Source organism: Pseudopipra pipra, chromosome 1, assembly GCF_036250125.1.
Source record: "Pseudopipra pipra isolate bDixPip1 chromosome 1, bDixPip1.hap1, whole genome shotgun sequence".
Classification (NCBI taxonomy): Eukaryota; Metazoa; Chordata; class Aves; order Passeriformes; family Pipridae; genus Pseudopipra; species Pseudopipra pipra.
The window spans coordinates 17852962-17868004 of record NC_087549.1 but is presented as its reverse complement, the minus strand read 5'-3'; the positions used below and the strand labels follow the sequence as shown (position 1 = coordinate 17868004).

General features: G+C 40.5%; 1 protein-coding gene across 2 annotated transcripts; it reads left to right on the top strand.

Annotated features, from left to right (window-relative positions):
- The first annotated feature begins 1171 nt into the window (after nucleotides 1-1171).
- TRHR (thyrotropin releasing hormone receptor) lies at nucleotides 1172-14453 on the top strand. 2 transcript variants are annotated; one of them, XM_064646619.1, is made up of 3 exons: nucleotides 1172-2710; nucleotides 9622-9822; nucleotides 10652-14453. In XM_064646619.1, exons 1-3 carry the CDS (start codon nucleotides 1916-1918, stop codon nucleotides 10655-10657), a joined length of 1002 nt encoding a protein of 333 aa, XP_064502689.1. In that variant the 5' UTR covers nucleotides 1172-1915; the 3' UTR covers nucleotides 10658-14453. The 2 variants fall into 2 exon arrangements, with proteins under 2 accessions (XP_064502689.1, XP_064502679.1); XM_064646609.1 differs by having other exon boundaries at nucleotides 1177-2710; nucleotides 9436-9822.
- The last annotated feature ends 590 nt before the right edge of the window (nucleotides 14454-15043 follow it).

Genomic DNA, 15043 nt, shown 5'->3' with positions numbered 1-15043 from the left:
TGTGGAGTTTGAAGGGGCTGGGAAGAATCCTTTTTATGACATCCAGGCATTACAGCAGTGCTGACCTTCTTTCTCTTTCAGCTGTGTGCAAAATAACAGGTTCTGCAGATCGTATAGAGGAGAATCAAGATGAGACCCATGATACATTTCTGCTGATATACTGTTGGTCAAGCAAGCAGTATCCTGTGTTTTCCCATAGGCCACTGCAAGGCCAAAAAATCTGATTCTTTTCACCCATGTTTCTTCATCTGTTAAACAGGAATAACGATATTTGCTTTACTTCGCTAAATACTTTTGGGTCTACAGATAAGCATATGATTATGACTGAAATGTGAACAGGCAAATGGAAAAAAAAAAGGCTACAAAACTTTACTGAGTAGCTTCAAACCTCTGGAATTGTTTGAGTCTGTTTTCCTTCTCTGTTTCAGGTGATACTGTCTTTTTGTCACCACCTGTCGTTTCAGTCTATTTAAAAATCCTAATTTTGCACCAGGTACCTGTGCTAATCCTTCTCTCTTAACACTAAAAACTGTTCTGAAATCCAAGTTGCCCTTCCTCAGTTGTGCAACACTGTATTTTGTTGAATCCTTCCTGATCAAAGAGCAAAAGCTCTTGCCCTAACTGGAAAAAAAAAGGTGGATTTTAAGGCAAATTTACTCTTTAACCTTTTAATGCAATAGCATAAGGAGAAACTACGAGTTGAGGGGCTGCAGTGGGGAGTTGACAAGGGCACTTTCACAGTGCCCTGCAGAAAGTTTGCTATTGTTTCATTCACTGAGGCATCATTTAGGTTGCCAGCAAATGAGACAGGAAAGACCTGCATTCATCTCCAGGTGCAGCTGGGTTACTGCATCGGTAAGGCTTCATTTGCATGGCTCAAAGCAGTTATTTCCACCAGTCTTTGATTCATCTGTGGTTTTTCACAACCTGATTTATCATGGAGGAGTTTATTCAACCAGAGGAGACTCTTCCTTAAGGAAATGGTGGGGAGTGTGTGTGTGTGTGTGCGCACATGCACGTGTGTGTGACTGATCTCATTAAGAAGCAATTTGTGCTGTGATAGTTTTATTGTTGCTTTGCTACAATTCAGAAAAGAGAGGAAAGGGCTTGGAAGTGATGACAGCAATAGCAATAGAGGTTTTGAAGAGAATTGTCTATAAACCACATTTTTTCCCCTGTAATTTTCAAAAGCTGGGATGTGTTTCTTTCTAAACCCTGAATTGACTCTTACAGACCCCTGCAAAGTAGGAGGCAAATGTAAATTACCATTACTTTCACAAAGACAGGGACACGGGGAAGTCAGAATTTTAGAAACTGGTGTAATTTTACTGCCTGTCATCTCTCCTTTGTCTGCCAGCGTGGATCAATATGATCAATATGTGAGACAGCCATCTGAGAACAGAGGGGAAAGCAGTGTGAAGCACAAAACCTTTACAAATCCCTCTCTTTTCACGTCCTGCTGCTGTCTCCACCCTCGGCGCTTTGTGACTCCTCCTGGCAAGCGGTGATGCTGGTCTGCCCGGGCTGGATCAGCTCAACTCTGTGCGGTGTTTAGCAGCTGGTGGTGCAGGAGGGCTCTGCTTTCCCTGCCGCTGCAGGGAGGAAACTCCCACCTCCACACGCTCGATTTCATGAATGCCTCAAATCGGCTATGCGAAAACATCCTTTTAACCTGTGCAAATGAGCCGGAGTCTTAGAGGGATTAACCTGCCTGGTAGTTGAATTTACAAAGATTGAAAGTCCAGGTGCTTTCGGGGGAGTGGAGGATGACACGGGAACGGGACTGTGACTACATGGAGAATGTGCTTTGGAGCTGCAGATCACCCACACTCTGCTCCACTCACCCTTTTGCATGACCATGGAGAACAGGTGCTGAGATCGAGTGCTGGGCAGAAGCAGCAGTGGGCTGGTGAAGATGGAGAATGGCACAGGGGACAAGCAGAACCAAACTGTGCTGCCACTATCAAGCCAGGAGATCATTACAGTTGAATACCAAGTGGTTACCATCCTCTTGGTTCTCCTCATCTGTGGACTGGGCATTGTGGGCAACATCATGGTGGTTTTGGTGGTCCTCAGAACCAAGCACATGAGAACTCCCACTAACTGCTACCTGGTGAGTCTGGCTGTGGCAGATCTCATGGTGCTTGTGGCTGCAGGACTACCCAATATCACAGAAAGCCTGTATAGATCCTGGGTGTATGGCTACGTGGGGTGTCTCTGCATCACTTATTTCCAGTATCTAGGCATCAATGCTTCTTCTTTTTCCATTGCTGCCTTCACCATCGAGAGATACATAGCCATCTGCCACCCAATCAAAGCCCAATTCCTGTGCACTTTTTCAAGAGCCAAAAAGATCATTATTTTTGTCTGGGCTTTCACCTCCATATACTGTATGCTCTGGTTTTTCTTGCTGGACATTAATACAGTAGCCTACAAAGAGACTACTGTTGTGTCCTGTGGCTACAAGGTGTCCAGGAGCTATTACTCTCCTATCTACATGATGGACTTTGGTATATTTTATGTAGTGCCAATGGTATTGGCAACTGTGCTCTATGGCCTGATTGCTAGAATACTGTTCCTGAACCCCATGCCTTCGGACCCAAAAGAAAACTCTAAGACATGGAAGAATGATGTGGCTCACCAAAGCAAGCCTGTGAATTCCAAGATGACTAACAGAAGTTTCAATAGCACTATTGCTTCTCGAAGGCAGGTAGGAACAGCAGTTTGAAATGTCTTTCTGAAATGTAAAGCATACTTGTTTTAGAGTTCACTGTTCTGAAGCTGTGGAAAGAGGTAAAATATATTCTCCCTTTTTGCAAACTAGTCAAGTTGAAACTCTGTGATATGTATACACATACATATAAATATGTATTTTTTCTTGCCTATTCATTATTAGCTACTGCAAGGACCAAAAAAGAAATAGTATTTTATTTCCCATATTAAAAAGCATTTAGGAAACATCAATTATGAATGAAATATTTTCAACTATAGTTTCTTTATTAACAGCCTGTTAGTAGTCTTGCCAAATATAGAGTGACTTTTGAGTAATTTTTGGGATCTGAAGAGTAGGATCTAGCCTGGGAGTTTGGGAGACTTGAGGTTTGGTCCCAGCTAAGGTAGCATGTCACTCAGCAAACACAATCATGTTGCCACTTTTCCTGTCTCTAACTCTCCTGCAAAAAGTCTATTTAAGGAAATCTGTATATAAAAGTGCTTTGTAAATGCTAAATGTCTTTGTTACTCTGTCTCTCTTTTTATGTATTGATGGCTCAAAACTGGTCTATAGGTTTGACTAACTTCTTTTTATATTGTTAAATATGTATGCTGACCTGTGTCATAATACCAGTAGAATATAGTTAGTAGATTGATGCCTGGCTATTTGCAGTAAATCAAACTGCCTCATACTCGCACAGCATGCAGCAAGTAGCACAGCTGCTGCAATGCTGAGAAACACAGGGTGCTTCCTTCACAGATGGCTCTTGGGAGCAGGCAGCCTGATGTGAGCATTGGCAAGCAGTGCTCTGTGCTGAGTGGCTTGGCTCTTGCCCCTGCGTAGTACCCCAGTGGGTTGCTTCCCCAAGCTTCTGCTTCCCTACACTGTACAGCTCCGTCAGGAAGCAAAACTGAGCTGTGTCCCTGCTCAGACAACCTGAATGCCCCCCTTGGGTGACGGGTTGAACTTCTTCTTATTTTATGTAGATTGCTACTGTTTGATGAGAGGGTCCACATTTTCTTATTACAGAGATGGCATGGACCTCGAAAGTTAACTGAGCTCCTGCTAGAGCACCGAGCACTTGCAGAGCACTAGAGCCCTGTTTTGAAATGCACAGCAGAAACTTGTGGGCTAGGTTATATTTAATTATGTTGCCAATTATAGTTAATAGTCAGATAAGAACTGTTTAATGTTGTTTTTCTTTAATTAATTAGTAGAAGAAGATAATCTGATCTTCAAGTTCTCAATATCACTTGAGTACACATGCTTGATTACATGTGCTTAGCATCACTTGAAAAACAGACAAATCTTTTACGTTGAAAACTGCCTGATATGGATACTGCTTTATTATGAAACCAAAAGGTGAAGATTATAGTGTGATATCTTTTATGTCTTGTAAAGACAGCAAGACTTTTTCTAAAAGCCTAAGTAACCTGATGGCTTAAAGTAGCCTCACTATGAGTAAAGCCTGCATTTACATTCAGTACAACATGGGAAGCAAAGCAAGGATAATGTGGCATTATTAGTAATATTTTTTATATAATAGCAGCATGAAAAAGACAGCTAGTGGTGTAAAATGAGAAAACACAAGTCCACATTCAAAAAAATCTAGCACCTCAGGAGTTAGTAAGACACACAAGTGAAAATTTCCTGCTGCGCTGGCAAAGGCAGGTGTAGCTGACAGTATAGTTTGGTCTCACAGTGAGTCCTGCTGTCATGTGAAACTATCTGTCTTTTCAGAACTATCCTTGCATTACAGGGATTGAGTTGTATACAATGCCCAGCATATGATCTGGAGAAAATGTGACTGAAAATGTGGTGTACACTTTCTACTTCTGTGGGAGTTCTCATATTTATCCAAGAACATTTCTACAGAATTAAATTTGCGCAGGTTTCTATGGTGGGTTGGATCCTCCTGAGGATGGGGAGAAAAGAACAGGCAGGCAAACTATCAGTTATTGTTATAGGCAATGCAGAGTTGACTTGGGGAAAATGAATATTGCCAATTTATTGCCCACTGTTACAGTCACAAGTTACACTCAGTCCCTTCCCTCAAGCAACCAGCAGTGTGGGGCCAGGGAGTATTACAGGTTGGTCTCGTCACTCTTTCCTTCTCACTCTTTTATTGTTTCAGTGTGGTTCCTCCACTGGCTGCAGTCCCTTCAGGTAGTGCCAGCCTTGCCAAAGGGCACCTCCTCCTCTGACTTTGGTGTTCCCCTGCTGTTTCTCGTTCTTTTGTTCTCTTATCCCCTCTTTCTCTCTTTCTAGCATTTTTACCATTCCTTAAACATGTTTTTGCAGGGGCACCACCAGCTTTGCTGATGGGCTCAGCTGTGTCCTGATGGATCTGTTGGAGCTGGATGGAACTGTTTGTGTCCAGCTCGGGGCAGTCTCTCGTTTCTTATCAGAGAGGCCACCCCTCCAACTTGCTACTGTAAAACTTGGACATGGAAATTCAGTACAGTTCTATTGAATGCTTATAATTATTACTAATACTACTACTTATTATTAGTAGTAGTATTGTTATAATTATACTTATAATTGACCTACTATGAATTTACACATATAATACAACAGAATTAAACAGTAAGTTAGATAGGTTTCTTCAATCCTCATGAAGGTTTAATTAAGGAGTCTCATAACCATTTTTTATGATGATTAATCCAACATGGCAGTATGTAAAGTCATTTCCTCCCCTTAATCTGACCTGGATTTCTTGACTAATCTGGATTAAGCATGACCCAACTGCCAAGTCATATAATTTTCTTTAATTTTCATGGCACTTTCCACTGTATCATCTATGTTTGGAAAGTGGCCCACTGTTAAAAAAGGTCAAAACTTTTTGACCAGGGTAGGAAAGCATTTTCTCCTTGTCATATAGTGTTTTAGTTGAAGAGCACTATCTGAAGCTGTTTCCAACTCATTACAGAGATAGACTCTATTGTCCAGTTGTTTTTTAGACCTTTTTCTTTTTAACCTTTTAACTTTCTATTGTGTTAGCATATAGCTAACACATGTAGCATATATGTATACATATAGCATATAGCATATTTGTGTTTCTATGTCTGCTTCCAAGGCTTAGACAGTCAATACTTTCTATTGTGAGTCATACTGTTGTGCAATTTCATTTTTTTTCTCAAAAAATGACACTACTTTACTTATGTTGCTAGTATGAGAGTCAGTCCAGAATTAGGAGCTGATGGACTAAAAATGCAAAGTCCAACTTGGAAAACATCCTGAATTCAATACCTAGGATGCTTCCTCACACAAAGCACCAATGGAAAGAGCAGGTCAATGGAGGAACAACCCTGATGTGGCACCTAGAATAGCTCTATGCTCAAGGAAGAAGAAAATATAGAATAAAATAACCATTTCCTTACAACTGTGGAGGGCAGCTACCAAAGCTGAGGCAAGGAGGGGTGGGAAGCTCAGCATATGTATAAAACATTATATATATATATATATATATACGCACACACACACATATATATATATACATGAAAAGTGGGGAGTGAGGTTCTATTCCTGAAGGTGAATGGATGGACCATGTTCAATTTAATTAGAAAGGATATTTGCAGTCTCTGATGTAAACAGACGTAATTCCAGAACTGAATAGGGGTCAAGAGGGAAAGCAAGGTGTCAGTTCATTAATAGAAAATATGTTATTCAAAGTATTCAGAGCAAATTTTGCAATAAAACAAAGGTTCCCTAACAAGTAACAGCAACCAATATTAGATGTTTTTTTACAGCATAGAGTACGAGGGACAAAAGCTATGTTTTTGAGGGGGTGCTTAAATTTGTTAACAGTGCTTCTTCTAGCAGCACAAGTACTAGGATCTCTCAGCATTTCTAAAATTTTCATGTTTTTTCTTCTGAAAATCTGAATAATTTTGTTCTGCTCAGAATCAAGAAAATGTCCTGAAGACCCTGGCATTGTCACAAGGAAGACAAGAGAGAGAGAATGTAAAACTGAACGGTATAAAAAGGATTTTACTGACATACAAGAAAACTTTGAAAATGTGAGGAAAATGAAATCCTTTTTTTCTAGGAGTATCTGTTCTTGAACTTCCTTGGCAAGCAGCTCATTATCTTTTAAAAGAGAGCATGGGACATGGGAAGCAGGTGGGAAGACAAGGAAGGGACCTCTTTTTATAGCAGCTAAGAGTCCATACATTCTCTGGCTGATGTGCTCAAGGAATCACAATCTGAGCTGTGTGCTTCCTTTTCCCCTTTGCACATGCTCCTCATCCGCCTGGTCCTCCAGATCAGATCTTGATGCTGGCTGTGTTGAGCTCTCCCACACTTCCACTTTATCCCATATAGCTCAGCCCACAGATCCCAAATGTTTTTCTTGTGTGTTCATAATATGAAGACTGAATTACATATTTGCAGGTAGATTTCATACTGTCCCTAAAGGAATTCCTAGTTTCCTCAGGTATCAAGGGGACTGTGAAAAATAAATACAGCCTTAGATAGCAAACATGTTGTTTATACTTAAGGTGGGATCCAGCTCACTTAACATTATTCATGTCTTACAGAGTTAGTTGCTTAGTCCAATCAAATCATCTAAGGTCATCATGGCCATCATGGTCAGTTATAACAGGCAGATTACTCTCTAGAGAAAGTCCTGTCTTAGACAGTGGTGCAGTCTATGATGACCTGCTCCCCTGAGAAATCTCTCTGTTCTGTCACAGCAGAGCAAGCACAGATTTCAGCTTGCAATGCAAGATAAGTTTTGAAAGGCTTACATGAAATCCCCAATCTTATTATTTGGTTTCACTTGTGGTGTTAGTCTATCAAGACCTTAATCCTTCTATTTATTTAATCCTTCTCTTTGTTGCATAACTTCCTTTTTATTACAAAACCATGGACTGGGATATACGATCTCTGTGCATTGCAAGGAACACCACCAAGCACAAGAAAGATATTAGTACATGCCTTTAAAACACCAGAGTGATTATCACTTTTGCCTATCAATGTAAGAAAGATTAGTGTTCAAAGGAGAAGGAAACAACTACCAAACTTTGAGTACCAGTAATGAAAATGTCTAATAAAAACACTTCCTTAGAATAACAAGGTTTTGGAGCAGGAAAGAAAAGGAGAATACTAGTTCAGAATTAAAATATTGGGAATCTATTTAGTAAAATACATTTTAAATATTTTTAGAACATTCTCAGAAATAAAAAGATAGGGTTTGAAGAATGTATGCAACCAGCACCATATTCAGTCTCAAGCACTTCGTTGCCATTCAAAATATACTTGAAATTTGCACTAAGCTAGATTTGCTCAAAGCCTTTTAATCATGTTTTCAATCTCCCTAGTTAGGAATAATTTGTACTCTGCATGTAGGATACGCAGTGCACATCCACAAGAAAAGAGCAATCAGTGTATCCTTGCCTTCACCTGAGCAATGAATGAGAATGCTAATACTGCTGCTTTCAGAGAGCTTTGGTGTATAGACTTATGGGTAATAAAAAGTACGTTCTTTAAAAGTTTGTCCTCTTAGAACTCCACGATGTCAAACAATTAGCCCCCTCCCAAATGACGTTTAGTTCTATTTCATATGAAGTGACTTGAAAAAAGATATGGCAGTTTACCTAAACAAAGTGGACCAAAATTTCCTCTAGACTATTTCTGTGCAGCCCCATCCATATCAATAAACATTTTTGGTGTGGACAAGAAAGCAGCAATTTTTCCTTAAAAGACATGCTCAGGAGAAATGTAAATTGTCAATGATTGGTAACAAAGTGCCCTGCAGAGCTTCTGGTAGTAAAATACTCTGATGCTTGTGTAGACTATTATCTACTGAATGACTTACCTGCTGCAACACATCTGTTAGTTGGGCTCAGTCCAGTTATTCATCCAGTCTCCACAAATAGTTACTTTCTTCCTTTAGATGTGGATTGTTTTCCATGATGAATGATTATTCTCCATTGAATGGATTTGCTCAGTTTGGAGGCACAGGCTGAAGCTGAGCCGGGGTGAGGTGAGGAGTCCTGAGACTTCCTGAGCCAGAGCAAGTCTGTACTGAGTCACCTCACTGCTTGCTGCAATTTTCACAGGAATTTCTCTTTTAGAAGTGATTTGTAGATAAGGAAAGATCATCCTTTGAGCTACCTAGGACATTCACATTTGCATTTGTTTCTATAAAACGTGCAATAGAAAATTAGAAAAAACAGTCTATAAGTCATAATTAAATGTATCAGGTGACAAGAAAAGGAGATAGTATTTCTGTCTCATTTTTTACTTCTGCTGAACACAGCTGTAATGAAATCAAAAGTGAGGGTGAAGGGCGTAGAATTATAAGATAAAATTGTAGCCTTTGAATATGTACATTTGAAGACAAATAGATAAAGATACGTCAATTTGTAGAGTAACTTTGCTCTTCATCACATTCTTTATCATAATACCTATAACAAAACCAACAAATTGACTTCTATACATATGTATGAGAAGTTGAAAAATCTAAGGTCTACAGCAGTTTTCTGGCTGTGATATCACCTGGAAAGAGTAATTTAACAAAAACTAGGAAGAATTGGGAACCAAGTTTTTTGTCCTTCTTACTTTAGAAAAACTTTCTGAATCAAATATTCATTAGAAGTTCCCACTGAAAGGCCTGTCCATAGTTTTGCTTTGGCTCTAGAGGTGTAGGAATGCACATGTTCATTTCAAGGTGAGTACTAACCCTCTGCCCTCTTCTGCCTACCTCTGTGTTCCCCCAGGTTACCAAGATGCTGGCTGTGGTTGTGATCCTATTTGCATTCCTATGGATGCCCTACCGCACACTAGTTGTGGTCAATTCCTTTCTCTCCAGGCCTTTCCAAGAAAACTGGTTCCTGCTGTTTTGCAGAATCTGTATTTATTTAAATAGTGCCATCAATCCTGTAATTTACAATCTCATGTCCCAGAAATTCAGAGCAGCCTTCAGGAAACTCTGCAACTACCACCAGAAACAGGAGAAGAATCCTGCCAGTTACAGTGTCGCCCTAAATTATAATGTCATCAAAGATTCGGATCACTTCAGCACTGAGCTGGAAGATATTACTGTTACCAATACCTACCCGGCCTCTGCAAAATTGTCCCTTGGTGATACATTTTTGTCATCTGAGGTAACAGTTAATACATTTCAGTGTTTTTTGTGGAGTCCTCATGAGCTGGAGCGTGTTGCTGGGCGTGTGGGTGTGCTGGGATTGCTTTCAGCTGGGGCAGCACCGCAGAGGGCTGGGAAAGGCTGAGGGTAGCAGGTGATGCACCAAACAGGGCATGGCAGGGAGGGAGTACTGCCCAGGTCTGGAAAGGAATGCTTTAAAAAGACTGCGTGCCAAGCATGATAGGAAGTGGAGGATCTGCAGCATGGGGAAGGATAAGGACAAACACACAAGTTAAGCCTTATTTTCTGAGGAGCAGAGGGCAATAGTGGAGCATCAGAAAGTGGTGCTCGGTCATGGTACCTCACATATACCTCTGGCAGGAGGGTGATGTGGATGTCTGAGCTCAGTGATTCCTCCAGCCTCCGTGCTCTGGTTGCCTCCAGGGAGGGAAATGAGGCTTTTTCTGGCATCTCACCCCCTCTCTCCAGCTGGGAGTTAACTAGCCCAGTGCCACCATGCAGCTGGTGCTAAGAGAAAACAGGGTTCTCCTGCACACCAGCACTCTGGTCCTGAGAGTGCTGGAAGCGCCACCCACTTCCGTGCCAGCAGCAACATCCCCATGTGTAGCACTTCTCTCTAATCCAGCTCTTTTCTACATCATGATGCATGTTACTGATTTCATGATGCTTTTTTACACAATACTACTTAAATGCTGTTTGTAGACCTGTATACTTTAGAACTTAGAAATATAGATGATCTATAGAGAGGCTTAGTTTTTATTTGTTTTTGCAGGTGGTATGAGAATGAAAATTTTTTTTCAGTTTACTTCTTCTCTCCTCATTTTCAGGCCTGAGGCACACCTTCCTCTGTTGTACACAGCCATATAAGACCTTTGGATGCTTCGTTCCTAATGAACTGTATGAAATGTAAAGACATTTCTGCTCACAGAATTGCAGAGTTACTATATATCTCTACACACCTGCCTGTGCCCTACAAGAAAAAACGGCCTCTTGGGGAATGAAAAGAATATACAGCTGAGACTAACTGAACAAAGCACTTAATACAATATAACTTCAGGAGGGTGAGTTGGCTTCCATGGAATACCCAAATGCTTTGTCTCTTTAACTGGCCGAAGAGTGGTCTGCATTCTCAGGAGGAGCAAGGCTTCCTAGGACACATCCATGGACGCAGAGTGGTGCAGTGGTTGATGCTCCCAGTGAATCTGGGAGTCAAGGAGAGGAGCTGCCCTTCTGTGTGGCTGCACTGGGCAGTACCAGTAGGGCCTGTCCAACAGCAGCCAGAACCACCAATGACAGTAATTACCTGCCAGTGACTCCCTCATCCCACATCAGAGTAAATCCAATTGTGGGCATCATAGTACACTTTAATAACATGTATCTGATTGCAAAGAGTGAAAAATCTTTCTCTTCTTGAGTTTATTTTCACCTTGAGCAGCATGAAATAGGAAGACCATTGAATGAATTTGCAGCAGGGAATAAACAAAAAGTTATTAAGAAGCTTTTAAATATCTTGGTTTTTTTCAGCAATCTAGTTTACAGATGTACCACTTTAAATGTAAGTCTCAGCTACTATTGAATTCTGTCAGAACGTGACACATATTAAAGAGTATTGGACAGGCTTTAACCAGTTCCTCTTACCTTGTTCAATAGCAATTTTGCCTAAGAGCGCTGCAGGGCAGTTATAGCTTCAATATAGGTAATGTCTAGGGAAAAGAGTAAAATTCAGTGAAAAATGACAACTTTAAATTTTTTGTCTCGAAGTTTATCTATTAGAATACTTTGAGACATAAAGTATTGTCAGAACAGAAGTCACCATGGCTTCTCACTTGCCAGCATAGTCGCTTCCATGCTCTTCCCACGCAGAACCATGATAAGCAGCCTGAGGCCACAGTCTCCCTGTTGGAGCTGCAGACAAAACAGCATGTACTGCTTTGGCTTTGCTCTAGACCAGCTCTTGTTCTTGCTAGAATTATATTTTCCCATTTCTGTGCACCAGAAACAGAAACTGAGGAAGGTGCCTTGTTTTTCATGAACATTTTGCACAGCTCTTGTATATGACATTTAGAAACTTGAAAAAAGGCTTTTCTGTTCTGGTAAAAAATCTATCCAGAGTGGGATGAAAGAGCCCCTCCAGCATTGTAAGGCTTTCCTGTCCATATTACTTTGCACACCCTGCCAGCCCATCACTTTCATTTACATTCAGCCATATTTGCAAACTTAAAGAGATCTAAAAATACCCTGATAGGCCTCCAATTTAAATGTTAAACTTGTGAATTGTGAACCTCTGTCTGCTGCATCTAAAAGATTCTATTCAACACTCTCTGTATGGGAAGAAGAAAGTGAATAGATTGCCCAGAGATGTTATGGAGTCTCTCTCACTGGAAATATTCCAGAACCATCCAGACGCAATCCTGTGCTATGTCCTCTAGGATGACCCTGCTTGAGCAGGGAGGTTGGACCAGATGATCCACTGTAGTCCCTTCCAACCTCAGCCATTCTGTGATTCTGTGAACAGTCTGTATCCTGCTCTGTCTGCACCCTTGTTTTAACTCCTGTTTTAACTTTGAAGAGCTCCACAGGGACTTTCCAGCTTGGCAGAGTGATGGCAAGGACAAGGGAGGGACCAACAGTAGGAGGTTTTAATCAGCAGTATAGGTCTGACCAACTTCTAGGAGCTGGCAGAGATTTGGCTGGAGCAGACCCAGCTGCAGAACCCATGCAGGCTGTGTTGCAATCTTTCCTAAATCCTCTGCATTGTGGCTCTTCCTTATTTATGGGGGGCTGAGGCTTGCCAGCTTGTCTGCCTCAGCAGCATAGACCACCAGGCACATCCGGTGGGGTCTGTTTCTGTGCAGATGCTCCAGCACTGTGGCACCTGAACACCCACATGACTGGAAGGGGGCTATCCAGACTACTTTTGAAATAATAAGGAAAAACTAAAATGACAGAGTAAGGCACATGCACCCAAGTGAGCAAAGTTGGCTGGGGTTCAAGAATCAGAGAGAAGGATACCAATGTATTCTTGAGTTAGTAGCTAGCAGTTGTCTCATAAACAGAATTTATAGCTGTGACATACACTTTGAATAAACTTTTGCTTCATAGAGCTTGATGTGAAATGACAGGGTTCTATGGCACTTTACTGCTCACGTGTGCTTAAAGCTACAGTTTGCCACCACAAGTGCAAGTCAAGGAGAGGTACCACCACCTGTGTAACATTTCCTCCAAAGCACCTATCAGAGAGAAATTAAATTATCTGGAACCTTACACAGGAATTTATGTTTGCTTAGCCAAGAGACATATTCAAAGTCAAAGCAAGCTTCTGTATCTGACTGAGCAAAGGCTTTGTGTCAGAGAGCCGGTACCACTTGGAGCTGATGAGAGAAAATCCCCAGATCTGAACTGGAGGCAGAAGGTGTAGAAGTGGCCACAGCTGGCGCCAGTGTCGGAAAATCCTTTTGCTCTTCACATGCTGTTTTCAGTCAGGCACCTTTCAGAGCAGGCTCTGCTTTCCAGGCTTTTTAAAGAGGTAGTAGAACTAGTTCCTTTTCTTAAAAGGTGAGCAGATGGGCAGGACTCACATCAGGCAAAGCGTGCATTACACAGAATCCTGACTGTCCAGAGAGGAGCAAAACTGCCAGGGTAAGGACTGAGCTCAGTATTCATGTAATGACAGTAACACAAACACTTTTATCTCAACGCTTTTCAGAGCACAGACTGAGCTACAGCTTTTATAGACTGACAATATCAGAAGTCAATTCTGCTTTCTCAACCTCTCTTCCATAATTGTTTTTTCTTGTTTCAGATGTTCAAGTGAGGTATTTAAGTCCATATTCTTAGTGAGGTTTCATCAAGGGCTAAAATCTATGTAGATGGTTTTGTATGCACCATCCCTTGGAATAACAAATTAAATGGAATTTTTCTGGTATTTATTTGTGCAAACAGAAATGATGATGCTTGTAAAATTGTGTGCAAAAATGCAATATTTAAAATTGCAGATTTTAGTTAAGGTGTGATTTGAACGCATAACATGCTGTGATTGTGTCTTTATAGATGTTAATTATGAAATCCACACTAATTATATACTGATTCCCACAGCTAACACTATGAAACTTTGTCAGGTACGCTAATGTGATTTTAGATCTATTTCTGTGTTTGCCCTTCTGTTTATAGCAGCAATCAACCTTTTTTCTTGTACCTAGATGTTGTAAATTAGACATGTGGGCATGTGTCTATTTAAAAATTTGAGTGGATTTAAATTTATTGATAATGATATCAAACTTCTTTTACTAGAAGTGAAAGTGACTGAATGTCAACTACTGACTGCAGTAATATAACTGTTTATCTTTATATACTTATTTTGTGGATAGTAAATTCCTCTGCCACATTTAGTTTGAAAAAATTGTCTGATTGGTACCAGTATTGAAATCCATGCCTACATCCTTACTTAATGTCTTTGATGCGAGAGATTGCACTCTTATTGCACTTTTATTTGGAACTTTACCCAAAATGTAACAGAAAAGATGATGCTGTAGCATCTGGCTTCTGGGGCTCTGCTGCTTCCTTTGTGAAATACTGAGATTTCAGAAGCTTCTGTGTTGGTAAATTGTCCAGATGAGAAAGGTCAAAGATATTGAAGCAGCTCCAATGTATTGTGAAGGCGTTTATGACACTCCCGTGGAAGTAAATGGCATAAATCAAATGATACAGGTCTCATTAGCATCCCTTCAAAAAGAACTATCTAAAAAAATGTCCTGAAGGAATGATCCTACTTCAGGAGCTGCTGCCGTAACTCCCCAGCTACACAGTAAAGGCTCAGATCAGTTACTTAGCCTTCGGAAGTAGACAAATTTTTCTTCATTGTTTTTTATAAAGCTATTTAAAAAACATCAAAACAACCAACCAAAAAACCCCAGATCTGAGCATTGTCACCATGGAAAAAAATATATATGATTTCAAGAATGTGCAAAGCTAAATTGTTCCGTCAATGATACTGCATGTGCCTATTCATTTCTTAACTACATGTTTGTACAGTTGCTTGATTTGGTACAACCTGCAGTGGAATTTAAAAATGACCTTTCAGTGTTTTGTTATCTCTTCTTCAGGCAGAATTGTTTATTTGATGTTTCTTCTTTTCAATAAGAGTTTGTTTTCTCCTGAATCTTTTGTTACTACTGAGATAAAGTGATACTTCAAATAGAAGTGAATTGGCCCAGACAAAG

Excerpts from the sequence above, each read along its gene's own strand:
- TRHR (XM_064646609.1), top strand. The coding sequence starts at position 1,916 with ATGGAGAATGGCACAGGGGACAAGCAGAACCAAACTGTGCTGCCACTA. Across the intron at positions 2,711-9,435 it reads CTATTGCTTCTCGAAGGCAG|GTTACCAAGATGCTGGCTGT; the intron begins GTAGGAACAGCA and ends GTGTTCCCCCAG.